The following is an 18,326-nucleotide window of genomic DNA, read 5'->3' as shown; positions in this document are numbered from 1 at the left end:
CGGAACCCTACATCGTTCACAGTGCTGGAATCCTTCATCGTTCCTAATGCCGGGGACCCTACATTGTTTACAGTGCTGGAACACTTCATCGTTCCTAATGTCGAAACCCTACATCTTTCACAGTGCTGGTACCCTACATTGTTCCTAATGCCGGAACCCTACATCATTAACAGTGCTGGAATCCTTCATCGTTCCTAATGCCGGAACCCTACATTGTTTACAGTGCTGGAACACTTCATCGTTCCTAATGTCGAAACCCTACATCGTTCACAGTGCTGGAACCCTTCATTGTTTCTAATGCCGGAACCCTACATTGTTCACAGTGTCGCCACAAGAATTCAGATTTCTGGCAAACCGATAATAAGTGATCGGAAGGGTTGGATTGTAAGGGGTGGGGGTTAGGTTAGGCACTAGAGGAAGAGTTAGTCTGCGGGGGTGGGTGAGATTAGGGTTGAGCTGCAGGGGGAGGGTTGGGAACTAAGAAATGAGAGTTGGGTTAGACACTAAGGGGGTATGGTCAGGGACGCCGAGAAGAGGGGGGGAGAGGCAGGTCCACCTTATACATTTTGGGGCATGGCCTAATCTCAGGAGTTGGCCACGACTCCCGTGATTAGGCCACACCCCCCAAAAAATTACCAGGGACGGGATACCTCTCGGCGGCCCTGGGTATGGTTAGGGTTAGCAGCTCTTCCAACACACCCATGAGGTGGCTGCTTAATGTCGTTTTTTTTAATGGGGTATCGCTAGTAGCCCTATTCCCCAGATGGATTTTCTGTTCAGGTTTATAATGACTTGGGTCCAATGGGTATGAGAGCTCCAACAATAATGGTCCATCAGGAACAGCTGGAATATATTGGAGCTCACCCTTAAACCTTCATACAATGGGCGAGACCCTATTGCATCTGTGGATTACATTCAGCACTGATGTTCTAACCCGTCTTATCAGTCGTTGCCACCAGAAGCGTGCGGTCTGATCACGGATCTCTTTCTGCTGATGCTGCAGGTCTTTCAGTTCAGCGGCTTTCGGCTTTATTTCAGCACTTAGTTCTTTTTCATGGTGTTCTATGGCCTGTACGGTGTCATTTGGAAGAGATTCTACCACTTCCTCCAGTTGGGCATTGGTCTCTGCAACCAAACTGCCACCATCTCCTTCCCCGGTGTCACCTTCAGGCCCATCAGTGGCATTGGTGTCCCTTTCTGCTCTCTCATCGAGGGTCCACATTGCATAGTACTCCATCTGCATTTCCATCCAGCCATTTTGAGGAGCATAGCGGTCAAAGCGATGCATGATAGTCTCGCCGAACATTGAAATCTCCACTTTTCCATTCTCTCTGGTCACCATGAGAGTTTCGTCCTCAGTCGCTGGAGCCATCGCTGGTCTAAGCTCATAGAAATGCTCACCGCTTTGTTGTTCTCCCAGATCTTCAGTCATAGTTCCGGAAAAAACAGTCTTATTAGCGGGCGGTAGTTCCTCATTATATTCTTCTTCATCCATCCACGGAATGCTAGATTCCCCCGAGCTGTCATTAGAGGAATCCATTTCAATATTTTTTAACTTGATGCGAATTACTGTAAAAGCAAACGCCAAGTAATAGCTGCTAACTCTGTACAGTGAGTAATAGATGCTAACTGTCCAGTGAGTCTACAGCAAAGACACCTGTCTGTGCAGTGAGCTAGGTTATGTAGCACAAAGCCATTGTGACATCATAATGACATCACAATAACAGCCTGTCCCTCTGCATATATTGTTATTGTCAATAAAGTTTAATATAAAAAAAAAAGAAACATTGGAATAAACTAAGTTTTCTGTCATATACATGATCTAATAATGTATTTTATATGGACATACAGTATTGTACTGAGGCCGATCACCATGGCACTAATAATTTACACAAACTCTGGCTGTAAGAGGCGAGGAGAGTACAGTAAGCCTGTCCTATGAATACGGTGCCCATACAAAATCTTTGCATTACCACTTATAAATGGGTCCATTCTACATATTATCCACAGTGACAATGCTATAAACTCACTGAATTATAAAAAGAGGGCATATTACTGGGGATGTGTGCACAGCAGTCTTGGTAAATCCGTACCTCTCAACTGTCTTGGTCGGGGTCTGTTCAGGGAGTGCTGGGCACTCCCCCAAAATGTAAAAAATGGGTCATGTTGCTCAGTCCTGCCCCCCTCCAACCATTTTCTGGAGCGGTCGCCACCTCGGGTGCGGAAGGTCCCACTTCCCACCCTAGAAAACTTGGGAGGTATGGTGTCAGTGTTATTCATTATTACTTGCTGCTAATTATGCTGATTACAGGAGGCACATAGAAGAATGACTCATGTCTGCACCCAAATAGTCCAGGGCCAAACTGTATCCAGGGTTGTGGTGAGTCCTGGGTTCTACTTAGCTCTGTAATACAGAATATTAGATCATGTACATTTCAATGGATCCTGCATTGATATAACTAAATTAGCATATATTAAAATAAGGAGGGGAAATGAGAATATTTGCTGTTTGTATGTGTTTGCTGTGTTGTATTAGGCACAAGTGCTGCAGTTTACAGAGAAAGGAAATGTTAGTGAGGGTGAGAGGCAATGGGGGAAATTTATACCCCTTTTACACCGCCGAAAAATCCGGGTCAGCGGCGGGTCAGACCCGGATCATCGGCGGTGTAAATGGGGTATATCCGTGTCCATTTACACGGGTCCTCTACCCAGGTCCTGACCTGGGTAGAACCCGGATAGGACCCGTGTAAAGGCCGGTGTAAATGGTCCCGCTGCGGGTGCAGGCACCCGCAGCGGGTCCACAGCGTGCAGCACTGGGGAAGGTGTACCCAGGTGCTGGGAGAAGGGGGGTGTCTGCGGCTGCTGAGGGGAGGTGGGGGTACCTGTCAGCCTGCGGTCGGAGCGGGAGGGGATGATGTGCGCCGCCGCCGCTGCTGCTGGTGAATCAGGCCCAATATCATACAACTGCGGGGATGATGGTCGGAGCCGGAGGGATGATGTGCGCCGCTGCTGCTGTACCACCCCTCGGCAGCCGGTGCCTGCGGCGAATGGACAGTCAGTGTCGGCGGTCCCTCCAGCGCATGGGAACTAGTACTAGTTCCTATGCGCCGGAGGGACCCCCGCCACTGACTGTCCATTCGCCGCAGGAACTTCGCGACCCGCAGTTGTATGATATTGGGCCTGATTCACCAGCACATCATCCCCTCTGGCTCCGACCATCATCGACCGCAGTTGTATGATATTGGGCCTGATTCAGAAGCAGAGGGGGCAGCGCACATCATCCTCTCAGGCTCCGACCTCAGGCTGACAGGTACCCCCACCTCCCATCAGCAGCCGCAGAAACCCCCCTTCTCCCAGCACCCCAGGGGGCAGCTTCCCCCCTCTACCCCTTCAGAATTTTTATTTAAGTAGTATATATATATATATATATATATATATAGTGTGTTGCCTCCTGGCAACAAGCAATTTCACCCCCCTTGGCAACAAGCAAGCATTTTTTATGACATCCACAAGGAAAGGCAGTGCTGACCCAGGTTCAGTATAAATGGTGCAGACCCAGGTCCGACCCAGGTCGAAGTGCTGTGTAAATGGAGTATAAAGCAGGGTCAGACCCTGGAAACTCCAGCGTTCAAAGACCAGGGTCGGACCAGGGTTTTTGGTGTAAAAGGGGTATTACTAAGATATGTATTCTACTTCACATGTGTTGTTGCTATGGGCAACCAATCAGAATCTACTTCTTTATTTAGCACCCTCTAGAAGATAGTAGACAGGATCTGATTGGTTGCCCATAGCAACATCACATGGGAAGTAGAATACACATCTTAGTAAATTTCCCCCAATAATGTAACTTACATAAATCATTTTTTGTTTATTAGGACAGTGTTTGTTTTTATTTTATTTATCATGGCAGTGTTTTCTTATTTATTTGTTTGTTTATTGGGGCAATGTGTTGGTTGTTTAATTTTGTCTTTCTTAATTTTTCACTTCCATATATAACTTAAGGTGCCCATACACGGTACAATTATTGTATACAATTTAGACTCTTTTGCAGCGCATCACATCCGTTTTGCAAAGCAATGAGCAATCTAGTACAAAAAGTATGTGCAGGACATGTACATTTTTGTGCTGTGCGATGTGATGTACATGGGAGCGCGCATCACATGACACCCATTCAATTGTACCTCTCGGCGGCCCTGGGTATTGTTAGGGTTAGCAGCTCTTCCAACACACCCATGAGGTGGCTGCTTAATGTCGTTTTTTTTTATGGGGTATCGCCAGTAGCCCTATTCCCCAGATGGATTTTCTGTTCAGGTTTATAATGACTTGGGTCCAATGGGTATGAGAGCTCCAACAATAATGGTCCATCAGGAACAGTTGGAATATATTTGAGCTCACCCTTAAACCTTCATACAATGGGCACGACCCTATTGCGTCTGTGGATTACATTCAGCACTGATGTTCTAACCCGTCTTATCAGTCGTTGCCACCAGAAGCGTGCGGTCTGATCACGGATCTCTTTCTGCTGATGCTGCAGGTCTTTCAGTTCAGCAGCTTTCGGCTTTATTTCAGCACTTAGTTCTTTTTCATGGTGTTCTATGGCCTGTACGGTGTCATTGGGAAGAGATTCTACCACTTCCTCCAGTTGGGCATTGGTCTCTGCAACCAAACTGCCACTATCTCCTTCCCCGGTGTCACCTTCAGGCCCATCAGTGGCATTGGTGTCCCTTTCTGCTCTCTTATCGAGGGTCCACATTGCATAGTACTCCATCTGCATTTCCATCCAGCCGTTTTGAGGAGCATAGCGGTCAAAGCGATGCATGATAGTCTCGCCGAACATTGAAATCTCCACTTTTCCATTCTCTCTGGTCACCATGAGAGTTTCCTCCTCAGTTGCTGGAGCTGTCGCTGGTCTAAGCTCATAGAAATGCTCACCGCTTTGTTGTTCTCCCAGATCTTCGGTCATAGTTCCGGAAAAAACAGTCTTATTAGCGGGTGGTAGTTCCTCATTATATTCTTCTTCATCCATCCACGGAATGCTAGATTCCCCCGAGCTGTCATTAGAGGAATCCATTTCAATAGTTTTTAACTTGATGCGAATTACTGTAAAAGCAAACGCCAAGTAATAGCTGCTAACTCTGTACAGTGAGTAATAGATGCTAACTGTCCAGTGAGTCTACAGCAAAGACACCTGTCTGTGCAGTGAGCTAGGTTATGTAGCACAAAGCCATTGTGACATCATAATGACATCACAATAACAGCCTGTCCCTCTGCATACAGTATATTGTTGTTGTCAATAAAGTTTAATATTAAAAAAAAAGAAACATTGGAATAAACTAAGTTTTCTGTCATATACATGATCTAATAATGTATTTTATATGGACATACAGTATTGTACTGAGGCCGATCACCATGGCACTACTAATTTACACAAACTCTGGCTGTAAGAGGTGAGGAGAGTACAGTAAGCCTGTCCTATGAATGCGGTGCCCATACAAAATCTTTGCATTACCACTTATAAATGGGTCCATTCTAAATATTATCCACAGTGACAGTGCTATAAACTCACTGAATTATAAAAAGAGGGCATATTAGTGGGGATGAATGCACAGCAGTCCTGGTAAATCCGTACCTCCCAACTGTCTTGGTCAGAGTCTGTTCAGGGAGTGCTGGGCACTCCCCCAAAATGTAAAAAATGGGTCATGTTGCTCAGTCCTGCCCCCCTCCAACCATTTTCTGGAGCGGTCGCCACCTCGGGTGCGGAAGGTCCCACTTCCCACCCTAGAAAATTTGGGAGGTATGGTGTCAGTGTTATTCATTATTACTTGCTGCTAATTATGCTGATTACAGGAGGCACATAGAAGAATGACTCATGTCTGCACCCAAATAGTCCAGGGTCAAACTGTATCCAGGGTTGTGGTGAGTCCTGGGTTCTAGTTAGCCCTTTATCATAGGCAAATCTAGAATAATGGTAATGGGTGGCCCCAAATCCAAATTTATAAGGAGGGCGGAACATTGTGCGGCAAAAAGGGGGCGTGGCCTCATGGGACAGAGGCGTGGCATCACAAAATGGGCGTGGTATTACACTTTAGACCACACACAGTAATGCCCATTACACATTTTAGCCAACATCCGTAATTACACATAAATCAACATACCGTAATGCCAATTACATACTATATAACAAAACGTTATGCCCATTACATATTTGACACATAAGTGCCGCTTACCTACATGCTCATTGCTAGGGGGTTCTTGCTCTATACCAAGGGGGCTTCATGGTCGTTGCCAAGGTGGCTTCATGCTCGATCCCATGGGGACATGTTTGTTGCCAAGAGGGAGTGAAATTGCTCATTTCCAAGGGGGGGAGGGAATTGCTCGTTGCCAAGGGGGGAGGGAATTGCTTGTTTCCAAGGTGGGGAGGGAATTGCTCGTTGCCAAGGTTAGCTCGTTGTCAAGGGGGGGAGGGAATAGCTTGTTGCCAAGGGGGGGAGGGAATTGCTTGTTGCCAAGGTGGGGAGGGTTAGCTCGTTGTCAAGGGGGGAGGGTTAGCTTGATGCCAAGGGGGGAGGGAATTGCTAATTGCCAAGGGGGGAGGCTAATTGCCAAGGGGGGAGGAAATTGCTCGTTGCCAAGGGGGATGTCATACTATGTACTGCACCTAATTTAAAGAAATGACAGCCGGGCAGAGAGCGCTGTGTGCTGCCCAGCTGTTTAGTCTAAGGAATTGCTTGTTGCCTAGGGGGGGATGTTACATGCCGCTGGACTCACCTAATTGAAATAAATGACAGCCGGGCAGAGAGAGAGCGATGTGCGCTGCCCGGCTGTAGTCTCTGCAGGCGCATCAATATTTTTAGTTCTCACGCTGGGGTCTGGCAGCCAATCAGGAGCGGCTTTCAATACCACCAATGCCTCCTGATTGGCTGCCGGCGGTCCAAAGGGAAAACTGAAAATATCAATGCCACTGCTTAGAGACTACAGCCGGGCAGCGCACATCGCTCTCCGCCCGGCTGTCATTTCTTACAATTAGGTGCGTCCAGCAACCAGCGGCGTGAGACCTCCCCCTTGGCAACGAGCAATTCCTTAGCCTAAACAGCCGGGCAGCACACAGATCTCTCTGCCCGGCTGTCATTTCTTTAAATTTTAAGCGGCTGGTGGTCTAATGGGTGGTTCGGTGCACCCCCGGACCACCCCTTAGATTCGCCTGTGCTCTGTAATACAGAATATTAGATCATGTAGATTTCAATGTATCCTGCGTTGATATAACGAAATTAGCATATATTAAAATAAGGAGGGGAAATGAGAATATTTGCTGTTTGTATGCGTTTGCTGTGTTGTATTAGGAACAAGTGCTGCAGTTTACAGAGAAAGGAAATGTTAGTGTGGGTGAGAGGCAATGGGGGAAACTTACTAAGATATGTATTCTACTTCTCATGTGTTGTTGCTATGGGCAACCAATCAGAATCGACTTCTTATTTATTTAGCACCCTCTAGAACAGCGGTGGGGAACCTACGGCCCGCGGGCCGTATACGGCCCCCACAGCCGGTCTGTCCGGCCCACCCACCCGCCTGGCGGCTGCGGAGGGAATCAAGAACAGGGGAAATCTTGCGAGAACTATCAGCCTCTCGCGAGATTTCCCCTATACTTGACTCTCTGCACAGCCGTCGGACCACACAGACCGGCAATTCTTAAACTGCGGCAGACGCCGGAGCGTGGGACGGCTGCCGCAGGTGAACTCGTAAGTGGTTATTTTTTTATTTATGGCCCGCGGGGCATTTTCCCCCTATACAAACGGCCATTGTCCCCAAAAAGGTTGCCCACCGCTGCTCTAGAAGATAGTAGACAGGATCTGATTGGTTGCCCATAGCAACATCACATGGGAAGTAGCAGAGATATCATTATACCAGGCCTCAAGAATTCTGTTGCTAGTCCTGTGTCTAGTGCAATACATTACATATTTACTATACAGTACATACACTGGGTGGCACAGTGCAAAGTATACAGTACATACACTGGGTGACGCAGTACATAGTATACAGTACATACACTGGGTGACGCAGTACATAGTATACAGTACATACACTGGGTGACGCAGTACATAGTATACAATACATACACTGGGTGACACAGTATAGTATACAGTACATACACTGTGTGACACAGTATAGTATACAATACATACACTGGGTGGCACAGTACATAGTATACAATACATACACTGGGTGACACAGTATAGTATACAGTACATACACTGTGTGACACAGTATAGTATACAGTACATACACTGGGTGACGCAGTACATAGTATACAGTACATACACTGGGTGGCTCAGTACATAGTATACAGTACATACACTGGGTGGCACAGTACATAGTATACAATACATACACTGGGTGACGCAGTACATAGTATACAGTACATACACTGGGTGATAGAGCACACAGTATACAGTACATACACTGGGTGGCACAGTACATAGTATACAGAACATACACTGGGTGGCACAGTACAAAGTATACAGTACATACACTGGGTGGCACAGTACATAGTATACAGTACATACACTGGGTGGCACAGTACATAGTATACAGTACATACATTGGGTGGCACAGTACATAGTATACAGTACATACACTGGGTGGCACAGTACATAGTATACAGTACATACACAGGGTGGCACAGTACATAGTGTACAGTACATACACTGAGTGGCGCAGTACATAGTATACAGTACATACTGTGGAAGTCTAGTTACACACACGCCATTTTAGGATAGTATGGCCGCCATTTTGGTTCGCAGAGTTGCGCAAATAAAGTTTCCATACCCGAGTATGTGTGACAAAGTGGACCAGAAGAGTAGCCATACTATCACACATAAATTCATAATAACATACTTACACTAAATGAAATATAGTTAAAGGTTTAGAACGCCACACATAGCTTAGTTAGCCCTGCACGCATCTGTCTGTATCATGTTTAGTACCGTTCCGTTCCGTTCATTGTGCGAAGTATTCCGGTCATTGCGAATATTTCGCAATATACACGGCCCGATAGTTATGGACATAATCCATATTCCAGGGACAGTTTCTGTTGAAAGTATGTAACAAAGGAATCTGGATGAAACTGGTTCTTATCACTGCTGACGCCGAAACCATCAAACAAAGGACTCTTAAAGTTCACTCCCCTGCACCTAGTCAAACCAGTTGTATCATCTAACCCCCCAATCACAGCTGACCTGACATACGACCTCTGACCAATGAGAACGGCCTTTGACCTCCCCTTTCTGACCCTATAAGATAGGCGACCCAGAGCAGCCAAAGTCTCTTCGGCACATCTACCTTTCCCTGACTTTCTACCGGGCTATAGTTCATCCCTGAACGATAGCGAGCTCTGACCGGACTGCGCTTCGCATATTTGATGAGACGGTAAACGGTTGCATTCACGGTATTTATCCTTATTTGTATTGTTGGCTGATTGTGTCTTGTATCTGTTTCCTTCCCCCTAGCAGAGCCTGATTATAGTATTTTATTGTTAGTCTATTGTATTACCTGTTAAACCTGTATTTTCTATTCCTGTAACCCCCTTTTGTCCATTAGGGACTTAAATACAACCTTTTTGCGGAGTTCTTATCTCCTTACTTCTATACTGTGGTTTGTGTCTGTTATTCGCATTTAGCGATAAAGGTATATTACGGACACTGTCCTTAAAGGTATATTCGCAGATTAGAGACAAAGTACTGCGAAGGGATCTCTTATTAAGGTATCGGTTTTTGGTGTATAATATACAATAAAGGTACGCTACGCTGCGCTACGTTTTGTTCGCACGTAGTTAGGTATAAAGGGTACTCAGGTTGCGGACTTATTACGTAACCTGCGCTTTTCACTTATTGTCTCTCTGGTCATATTTAATCGCCATAAACAATACACTGGGTAACGCAGTACATAGTATACAGTACATACACTGGGTAACGCAGTACATAGTATACAGAACATACACTGGGTGACACAGTACATAGTATACAGTACATACACTGGGTGGCACAGTACATAGTATACAGAACATACACTGGGTGGCACAGTACATAGTATACAGTACATACACTGGGTGACGCAGTACATAGTATACAGTACATACCCCGGGTAACGCAGTACAAAGTATACAGAACATACACTGGGTGACACAGTACATAGTATACAGTACATACACTGGGTGGCACAGTACATAGTATACAGAACATACACTGGGTGACGCAGTACATAGTATACAGTACATACACTGGGTGACGCAGTACATAGTATACAGTACATACACTGGGTGGCACAGTACATAGTATACAATACATACACTGGGTGGCACAGTACATAGTATACAGTACATACACTGGGTAACGCAGTACATAGTATACAGAACATACACTGGGTGACACAGTACATAGTATACAGTACATACACTGGGTGATAGAGCACACAGTATGCAGTACATACAGTGGGTGGCACAGTACATAGTATACAGTACATACACTGGGTGGCACAGTACATAGTATACAGTACATACACTGGGTGACGCAGTACATAGTATACAGTACATACACTGGGTGACACAGTACATAGTATACAGTACATACACTGGGTGACGCAGTACATAGTATACAGTACATACACTGGGTGGCACAGTACATAGTATACAGTACATACACTGGGTGACGCAGTACATAGTATACAGTACATACACTGGGTGACGCAGTACATAGTATACAGTACATACACTGGGTGGCACAGTACATAGTATACAGTACATACACTGGGTGACGCAGTACATAGTATACAGTACATACACTGGGTGGCGCAGTACATAGTATACAGAACATACACTGGGTGATAGAGCACACAGTATGCAGTACATGCACTGGGTGGCACAGTACATAGTATACAGTACATACACTGGGTGACACAGTATAGTATACAGTACATACACTGGGTGGCACAGTACATAGTATACAGTACATACACTGGGTGGCACAATACATAGTATACAGTACATATGCTGGGTGATAGAGCACACAGTATGCAGTACATACACTGGGTGGCACAGTACATAGTATACAGTACATACACTGGGTGGCACAGTACATAGTATACAGTACATACACTGGGTGACGCAGTACATAGTATACAGTACATACACTGGGTGGCAAAGTACATAGTATACAGTACATACACTGGGTGACGCAGTACATACTATACAGTACATACACTGGGTGGCACAGTACATAGTATACAGAACATACACTGGGTGATAGAGCACACAGTATGCAGTACATACACTGGGTGGCACAGTACATAGTATACAGTACATACACTGGGTGGCGCAGTACATAGTATACAGTACATACACTGGGTGGCGCAGTACATAGTATACAGAACATACACTGGGTGATAGAGCACACAGTATGCAGTACATACAGTGGGTGGCACAGTACATAGTATACAGTACATACACTGGGTGGCACAGTACATAGTATACAGTACAAACACTGGGTGGCGCAGTACATAGTATACAGTACATATGCTGGGTGACACAGTACATACACTGGGTGACGCAGTACATAGTATACAGTACATACACTGGGTGGCACGGTACATAGTATACAGTACATACACTGGGTGACACAGTATAGTATACAGTACATACACTGGGTGGCACGGTACATAGTATACAGTACATACACTGGGTGACGCGGTACATAGTATACAGTACATACACTGGGTGGCACAGTACATAGTATACAGTACATACACTGGGTGACGCAGTACACAGTATACAGTACATACGCTGGGTGACACGGTACATAGTATACAGTACAAACACTGGGTGGCACAGTACATAGTATACAGTACATACACTGGGTGACACAGTGCAAAGTATACAGTACATACACTGGGTGACACAGTATAGTATACAGTACATACACAGTGTGACACAGTATAGTATACATTACATACACTGGGTGACACAGTATAGTATACAGTACATACACTGTGTGACACAGTATAGTATATAGTACATACACTGGGTGACACAGTACATAGTATACAGTACATACACTGAGTGACAGTACATAGTATACAGTACATACACTGTGTGACACAGTATAGTATACATTACACACGCTGGGTGACACAGTTTAGTATACAGTACACACGCTGGGTGACACAGTATAGTATACAGTACACACGCTGGGTGACACAGTTTAGTATACAGTACACACGCTGGGTGACACAGTATAGTATACAGTACATATGCTGGGTGACACAGTATAGTATACATTACATACGCTGGGTGACACAGTATAGTATACAGTACATACGCTGGGTGACACAGTATAGTATACAGTACACACGCTGCGTGACACAGTATGGTATACAGTACATACGCTGCGTGACACAGTATAGTATACAGTACACATGCTGCATGACACAGTATAGTACACAGTACACACGCTGGGTGACACAGTATAGTATACAGTACACACGCTGCGTGACAGTATAGTATACAGTACACACGCTGGGTGACACAGTATAGTATACAGTACATACGCTGGGTGACACAGTATAGTATACAGTACAAACACTGGGTGATAGAGCACATAGTATATAGTACACACGCTGGGTGACACAGTATAGTATACAGTACACACACTGGGTGACACAGTATAGTGTACAGTACACACGCTGGGTGACACAGTATAGTATACATTACACACACTGGGTGACAGTATAGTATACAGTACACACGCTGGGTGACAGTATAGTATACAGTACATACACTGGGTGACACAGTATAGTATACATTATACACGCTGGGTGACACAGTATAGTATACAGTACACACGCTGGGTGACCCAGTATAGTGTACAGTACACACGCTGGGTGACACAGTATAGTATACATTACATACACTGGGTGACACAGTATAGTATACATTACATACACTGGGTGACACAGTATAGTATACATTACATACACTGGGTGACACAGTATACAGTACACACGCTGGGTGACACAGTGACACTGGGTGAGTACATAGTGATGATGCAATGTATATATAGCACTCAGTCAGTGTCAGTAGTTGGTGTCCTGTGCTGTGTAACCAGATCCCATGTGTGACAGGCAGCAGCTCCAGCCTCCTCCTGTGTCACACTCACAGACACTGGTGGTCAGAGGGCGCTGCAGCTAGACACATTACGGTAGGCTCCCTCCTCCTCCTCCCATTCCGGCTGGGTCTCCTCTATGCCCCCTCCCCTGGCCTGACAATCGGATACGTGGTGCTGCTGCTGCCCCGGAGCTCCCGGTGGAAGCTGCACAGAATGCTGCACAGGGCGGCAGCCCCCAGGGGTGAGAGCCCGGGATGAGGGCCCCGTATTACCCCTGCACCATGAAGACCAACTGCAAGCTTCTGGCCAGCCTGCTCTGCCTGGGGGGGATCCTGGTCCTGTATCTCCTGCTGGGGGGTGCAGAGGAGCCCCCTGTAAGAGAAACCCGGGCAACCAAAGTCCCTGCTGCCCCTTCCGGACATGGCAGGGTGCAGCCCACCACCTCAGTGCACTTCAGGGCAATAGAGGGTCACATCCCCAAAAGAGACCCCAGGCCGAAAAGGAGAAAGAGCAATGTCAGAGTGCCAAGGTAAGTGACCTCCAGGCTCCTCAGCTCCCTCAAACTGAGGGCAGAGCTGCTGCAGAACATCTTGCATAACAGCTGTCAATCATTCATCATGCATGCAGCAGGGGGGCTGTCTGATGACTGTTGCAAGCATCTATTGGTTATGCATCTGTTGGTCCCTTGCATTAATGCCTGTCAGGGCTCTCTGGGACTAGTAGTTCCCCACAGCTGTGGCGCTGCAGTTGTCTGAAGCTTTATCTTATTGCCAATCCTTCTTGGAGACAGGCTTCCTGCACTCTAGTAGAAAGCCCTGAAGTGTGCTTGATGTTAAATGGCTGCACAGAGGGTGATTAGTGTTGCATTAAGTGAATTATTTCCCTGGTCGGTGAGGAAATGGGTTATGGAATGTCTCTGTAGTGCCATCACATGTGCTATATAGTTTCATCAAAAAAGTTGACTGGCTGGCATAAAAGTTTGCATTGCACCGATGGTGCCCGCCTTGCGTAACCAGAGCAGCGAGCTGCACATCTGTGTTGGCGACTAGCACAGCTGTCTTTACTCTGAGACTCCTGGGGGCTGGATAACTAAGCAGCGTGGAGAATTGGCGTTATAATTCTGCGTAAACGAAAGAGGATGTTGTTTATGTACAATCACCTTGTGCCACTTGAAAAAGCGATGAAACGGCGAGTAAAAAAGGACCAGCTCCTAACTGCCATGGTACAGGCTGTTTAAAAAATGACAGGTAAGAGCTGATTGGTTGGTGGTTTATCGCTCTCTACTTTATCACTTTTCAAGGCTTTGTACATCTCGCCTGGTATGACAGTAGTGATTGCATCGATCTGTGTGTCTGAGATCACTGCTCACAGTATTGTGACCTGTAATGTTTAGGGGCCGTCATGTATATACATTTTTATATTGTTTTTACATCTATACTGAATTTTAAAGGAGAACTACAAGACACTGGGCCAGATGTACAAAGCTTGAAAAGTGATAAAATGGAGAGTGATAAACAACCAGCCAATCATCTCCTACCTGTCATTTTTCAAACACAGCCTGTAACATGGCAGGTAGCAGCTGATTGGCTTCCTGTTTATCACTCTCCATTTTATCACTTTTTGAAGCTTGATACATCTGGCCCACTGTGAGGAAAATTTACTAAAGGCCCATACACACTAGAAGGTTCCAGCCGACGCCGATATTGGTGGCGGTGGGGACAGCAGGCATTGGCAAGTGCATACATACACACTTGCCGATACCGCGCGCAAGGGGGCCATGGCGCGGGCATCGTTAGTGAGGTCTGGACAAGGGAGCCGGCTGTTAATGATGTATAGCATACACACTAGGCGATATTGTTTACAATATAGCACAGAAAGTTCTTTCTGAGCGATATTCTGACCAATATCTTCTAGTGTGTAGGGATGTTGCCATGGGCAACCAATCAGATACTATCTGTTATCTTCTAGTAGGTGCTATATAAATAAGAAGCCCACTCTGATTGGTAGCCCATGTGACATAAAACTCCCATCTTAGTAAATTTCCCCCTGTATGTTTAGTGATTCCGGTTGTGCGCCAGACCCCGTCCAATACCTGGTAGATTACATTCCTGCATCAAGAGCTGGTACTACAGAATTTAGCCCCTGGGGCGACTCGCCCCAAGCTCTCAGCGGTAACCAGAAATGCACATTTCATGGGGGCTGCACCTCTTGCACACCTGGTTGTGGCCCCTCTTGCACCCAGTCCTTATCCAGGAGTAACAGCTTGGGGAAGTTTCAATGTAATGCACAGTGGAGGTTTGTCAATGGCACTGATTGGGAACAACAATGTTCTACTGTGCAGTGTTTATATTGGGACATCTGCAGGGTGTTATGGCAGCGTGAGGACCGGACACAGGCCTGGCAGGGTATGTCTGCTCCCAAACAGCAGAGACTCCCATGTTCCTCTATGTGGGGTATTAGTGTTCATATTAGCACCCTGCACCGTTCAAAATCAGTGCAGTTCTCCTTCCCTGACTGGGGAACCGCTCTCTGCTGTGGTGGTTCTAGCACAGTTTGATCTGTATCTTACTGCTGAAATACAGATCTGACTCGGTATGTAGGATATCATCAGTCTTGTTAGGCCTGGTGGTAATGTTAATTTGGGTTGTGTGTGCAATTGTGCTATCACTTCTACAGATGGAATCCTAAACTGGCCATACTCACAGCTTAGCGAACAGTTAAACGACGCCCTGCCGAATGTCCCCCCCCCCCCCCCTGCTGCCTGGAGTCCTGCTCGCTAGATAGACTCCGAACACCATACAACATAAATTCAGCTGATTTATTACCAGCTCCCAATCCTGTTTTACGTTCAGGCATATATTTGTGTTGTACAAAGCCTGATAGATCTGTTCGTATTCCTAACTGGGCCAATATCTACTCTTTGGCAGATGTACAGCTTTGGCGAAAGGATCCTTCTGTAACTCCTCTTGGCTCCGCAGAATGTCCAACTTTACGCTGTGCTAGAAATGTTTGGTCTTTTTAGCCAAGCATTTGAGTGTTGCGTAATGAGCCTTGTGTGGCTGCGTAATTATTATTGTGCGTTATTTAATATCACGTATTTATTCCATTATCGTAATGTAGCTGTGCACAAAATGATGCGCGTGCCGCACTGAAGAGTCAGTGGCCACAGAAAGTGATAAATGATCATTTTATAGTCTTCATTCTAGCACCCTGCTCCTTGTAAAATCCTTGCAGTTCCTCCTTCCTGCCTGGGGTGTCTCTCTCCGCTGTGGTGTTTCTACAACAGTCTGGTTTGTATCTCAGCATTGAGATACAAACCTGACTGTTCCTGAAGTACCACAGCGACACCCCAGGCGTGAAGGTGGTACTGCAAGGATTTTACAAGGAGCAGGGTGCTAGAATGAAGACTGATTTTAAGTGGCTAACAGTAGATGCCTTCTTAGTGAAGATGTGAGAGCATGTTTCCATGAATGATAATGTGTTCCAAGAATTACAGACATGTCAGCCAAGCAACACGCTGCAACAGATGTACTTGAGGTCCGAAAGGAACCGTGCTAACATTGGTCACGCGTATGTGTTCATTAGGCCTCTATTCCACCAAACCCCACCCTGCGAATGTCCGCTCACCCGCCACCCCCTCGCAGCTTGGGTTCACCCGTTCAGGCTGGAAATGGATGTTTAGCATAAACATCCATTTGCATGCTGCGGGTAACCTCCCACATCTTTCAATGGTCGCCGACCATCGAAAGTTGTGGAAGGGTCACGCATATAAGAGTGACTCACGCATATAAGAGTGACTTTTAAGTCCCTTCCATATGCGTGTACGCTGGGACAGATATGGGCGTGCATCAGACTTCCGGTGATGTCAGACCCGGTGCCCCCCGCACCGGGTCTCTCCACCCCCCCCCCTTCGCTCGCTGTTTCGAGTGCGTGCAAAATGTGTCCGTGTGTAATGAGTGTACCTGCCGAGTAACCTGGAAAATCTGAACTGTCTGGGGTCCTTAGGACCGAGTTTGAGAGCCACTGCTCTAAGTCATGTAATTGGTTTTAGAAAAGACCCATTGGGCTCTAAAGACCCCATATTCGTTGGCATGTCTGGTCGGGGATAGTGGCAGTAGGGCTGTGCTTAGGGGAGACAAAGCAACTACCACCAACTGCCATTCCTAACTGACTTACTGTCAGTGGGTGTGGCTCCCCTATTTGAATTATAGACTGTGCCGCAGCCCCTCCTCTGAAACCGCCACTGATGGGCACCGATGCGGATTCTCAAGCGGTGGGAGAAGTTGTATAATGCTGGCTCCTGATCTGGGCCTGATTCGGAAAGATGTTACATCTGGATTTTTGTCGCAGTTGAGCAGTAATCCGCTGTGCATGCATCTAAGTCACACCGCTCATGTGGCGCTGTGGTCTTGTGACCACGGTGGCAGCCAGGATTCATTTGCAAAGGGATTGAGCGGGAGCATTCGTAGGCGGATACTAGGAGATGGGAATTCTCTGCTCTGTTCTCCCCAGTTACACGTTGTTACAGAGCTGGCGGAACGTCTCGCATCTCTGTAGACTCTGGCAGGCTGCATAATGCAGGATTGTGCAATGTTCCAATTTTTATTTAAGACATATGTTTTGGAGGGATGCGGTCTCTGGGATGGCGCTGTGACGGTCCACGTACATTAGGCTGACTACTAACGATCGCCGGCGCTGAGTTTGACACATGAAATAAGTCGACAGGCTCGGCAAGGTTGACACAAGCATCAGGTCGACAATAGGAAGGTTGACATGAGTTTTTCCAGCCCTGTCGTCCTTTAGCGGTCGACCCAGTGTGTGACTCGTCGCCATTTTAAATGATTTGTGTGTTTTCACAGCTTTATAACAGGAAAAAGGTAAAACCTTTTTGTCAGCATGGAGTATATACCCCCATATACTGAGGGGGTGCAGCCTGTGTACCCCATATACTGAGGGGGTGCAGCCCGTGTACCCCATATACTGAGGGGGTGCAGCCCGTGTACCCCATATGCTGAGGGGGTGCAGCCCGTGTACCCCATATGCTGAGGGGGTGCAGCCCGTGTACCCCATATGCTGAGGGGGTGCAGCCCGTGTACCCCATATGCTGAGGGGGTGCAGCCCGTGTACCCCATATGCTGAGGGAGTGCAGCCCGTGTACCCCATATGCTGAGGGGG

General features: G+C 46.7%; 1 protein-coding gene across 1 annotated transcript in view; it reads left to right on the top strand.

Moving 5' to 3' along the window:
* Positions 1–13,262: 13,262 nt before the first annotated feature.
* GXYLT2 (glucoside xylosyltransferase 2) overlaps positions 13,263–18,326 on the top strand; it is a 28,489-nt gene continuing 23,425 nt past the window's right edge. The window contains exon 1 of the mRNA XM_083155972.1: positions 13,263–13,680. Within this exon, the coding sequence (XP_083012098.1) occupies positions 13,406–13,680 (275 nt within the window). The 5' untranslated portion in view covers positions 13,263–13,405. The remainder of the gene's footprint in view (positions 13,681–18,326) is intronic.

Source organism: Crinia signifera, chromosome 8, assembly GCF_055691185.1.
Source record: "Crinia signifera chromosome 8, ASM5569118v1, whole genome shotgun sequence".
In the NCBI taxonomy this organism is placed as follows: Eukaryota; Metazoa; Chordata; class Amphibia; order Anura; family Myobatrachidae; genus Crinia; species Crinia signifera.
This window is presented reverse-complemented; position numbering and strand designations above follow the sequence as displayed.